The 2582-nt window shown below is 50.9% G+C and overlaps 1 protein-coding gene across 1 annotated transcript in view; it reads left to right on the top strand.

Annotated features, from left to right (window-relative positions):
* Positions 1-243: 243 nt before the first annotated feature.
* Wdr45 (WD repeat domain 45) overlaps positions 244-2582 on the top strand; it is a 6101-nt gene continuing 3762 nt past the window's right edge. Inside the window, exons 1-4 of the mRNA XM_005352781.2 lie at positions 244-423; positions 1733-1804; positions 1907-1981; positions 2070-2174. Coding sequence (XP_005352838.1) covers positions 1750-1804; positions 1907-1981; positions 2070-2174 — 235 coding nt within the window. The 5' untranslated portion in view covers positions 244-423; positions 1733-1749. The remainder of the gene's footprint in view (positions 424-1732; positions 1805-1906; positions 1982-2069; positions 2175-2582) is intronic.

The raw sequence follows: 2582 nt of genomic DNA on the forward strand, positions 1-2582 counted from the left end.
TCAATGCTTGGCCCGCTTCCGTTTAGGGGGCAGGCCCTCTTTCTCTCTCCGGGTTCCCTTAGATAGTCCTGCCTTTGGGCAATCTCTTGTGCCTCCAGTACCCCATCGGCCCTCCCTCTCCTCCCGATACGCCCCTCGGAGGACTCTACTACTATTTGGATGCTCCACAGATCCGCGCACTGGGAGCGAGGAGTTGTGGGCGGATTTTAGGGCCAGGATGAGTCACTTCCGGTCACAGACTCCCTCCTCCGGAAGTAAGATCTGATGTAAACAGCGGAACCGGGCACCAAAGCCCGGGAGGTCAGAAATTCGTGCCGGAGGCGGCACCAATACCTAGGGTAGGGGTCAGGGAGGGGTGAAGATCAAGTCAGCAAAAGCAACGCGCAGCCGGAGCACGATCCAAGAGTTGATCGGGGTCGCAGGGTGGGTGTTTCTACTAGAGGTCTTGACAGGTGGTGCATGGTTGGGGACTGGCGGCTAGAGTCGGTGCCGTCATGGAAAGGGAAAGGAACAAGACTTTTGAGAGAAGTTGAGGCATTTCAATTAGGGTTCTTAGTTGGTGTGGGTATTTGGACGAGCGATCTAGAAGAGAGCCTTGGAAGCTGCTGCTATTCAGAGTATGGCTCATGTAGAAGCAATACCCAGGAGTTACAGCAGAAGTAGGTTTAAAGTCTTAGAGGGTGGGTAGGAGGTGTGTCTGGACAGAGGTCTTCGAATGATGGGGTTTGACAAGAGACAGAGAAGCAGGTCGAAGTTTTCCTAGGTAGATTTTTCCGAGTGGTGTGTACTGGGAGAAGGGTCTTTAGAGAGTATCTGTGCCCTAGGGCAGGGTCTTCGGGAGACAACGTGTGAACAAAAGGGACACATTTTAGGGGGAAAGGGGCTCATGAGTAGCATTGGGTCACCTCAGTTAGGAGTCATGGGTAGAGAGTACAAGGAATGACGTGTGTGTCAAGTGTGAAGAATTTAGAATGTCAAAGGAACGCCAGGTGGGGGCTTCAGGAAATAAGTCCAGGGCGTGGAGGGAGTTCCCAGGCTTGCCTCGGTGATCAGAATTAGCAGTGTGAGAGATGGGTTTGGGAAATGTATTGCATGGAGGTGTGAATGGGGTCCTGGGGGCAATAAATGAGAGTTAGAAAAGCACGAGGGGGGAGTTCTGTGAGTGATGGACAGTCATAGCAGACTCATGGAGATGGACACTACCTGACAGGTGGATCTGGGTGCGGGTGTGAGGATGGGAAGCGTGTGGGAAGAGATGTGAGGTCATGTCAGACATTAGAGCCAAGAACGGCTTGGAGGGACGATGTATCATGGGCTATCCTCTACCCATTACTTCCTGATAAGTTCAATAAGGGTTGGTGTTTCTGGCAGTTGTAAGTCTGTCATTGTCGGGCAAGATTCATTCTGCCTGTGGTCTTGGTTTGAACAAATACTCTGAGGTATACTCCGCTTGTTTTTTGTTTTTTGCAGTCTGGGGAGGAAGCCGGGCGTGATGGCACACGCCTGTAATCCCACCACTCAGGAGGTGGAGTCTGGAGGACTGCTGGGAATTAAAAGCCAGCCTGTGCTACCTAGGGAGTACCAGGACAGCCAGGGCTACGTAGCAAGACCCTATCTCAAAACAAAATAGACAAAGTGGCAAGGAAGAAGAAATCGTTCCGGGGACAGAAGTTGTAGGACTTAAGAGAGGACACTCGAGAACTCTTCGCAACGCTGTCATTTTTGTGCCTAGGGAAGCGGTCCTGCACCATGTCTCAGCCGCCACTTCGAGGTGTGACCAGCCTCCATTTCAACCAAGACCAAAGTAAGCTTGTGATTGTATCTTTGTGGGAAGGATGGGAAAGAAGGGTCAGAGATGGCTGTGAGCCCTACAAGTTTGAGGCAGACAGATTCCTTTCATCCGCAGGTTGCTTTTGCTGTGCCATGGAGACAGGCGTACGTATCTATAATGTGGAGCCACTGATGGAGAAGGGGCATCTGGGTGAGTGGCAGGAGAGGTGGGACAGTGGGCAGAAAGGCTGATATGGGCATTGGCATCTACCTCTACTGACACTCTGGTCCCTGTGCAGACCACGAGCAGGTAGGCAGCGTGGGCCTGGTAGAGATGCTGCACCGATCCAACCTGTTGGCCCTGGTAGGCGGTGGGAGCAGCCCCAAGTTCTCTGAGATCTCCGGTAAGTGCTTTCATCCCATACTTGACCCAGATTCCCCAAATTCCTTACTTCCCACTTACACCCTGAGGCTTGGGCAGATGACATTGTCAGCACCTGAGTCCCACAGTGAGGCACAGTTTGCAAGCTTGAAATGTTTGCTCTGTTATTTAGTGAGACAAGGCCTCACTGTGTAGTTCTTTGTTGACAAGGCTGGTTTCAAATGCACAGACTGCGGAGATTAAAGGTGTGCTCTACACGTAGCTTTAGTCTTTTTCTTTAGGAAACATTTCTTGGGCTAGAGGTGTAGCTCTGTGGTAGAACACTTCCCTGCTATACTCAGGGTCCTCAGTTCCATCCAAAACACTATCTATAAAAACAGAAGGCCACTGCTTTTTTTCCTTCTGGTTTTTCTTTTTTTTTTTTTTTTTT

Source organism: Microtus ochrogaster, chromosome 10 (assembly GCF_000317375.1).
Source record: "Microtus ochrogaster isolate Prairie Vole_2 chromosome 10, MicOch1.0, whole genome shotgun sequence".
Taxonomy (NCBI): Eukaryota; Metazoa; Chordata; class Mammalia; order Rodentia; family Cricetidae; genus Microtus; species Microtus ochrogaster.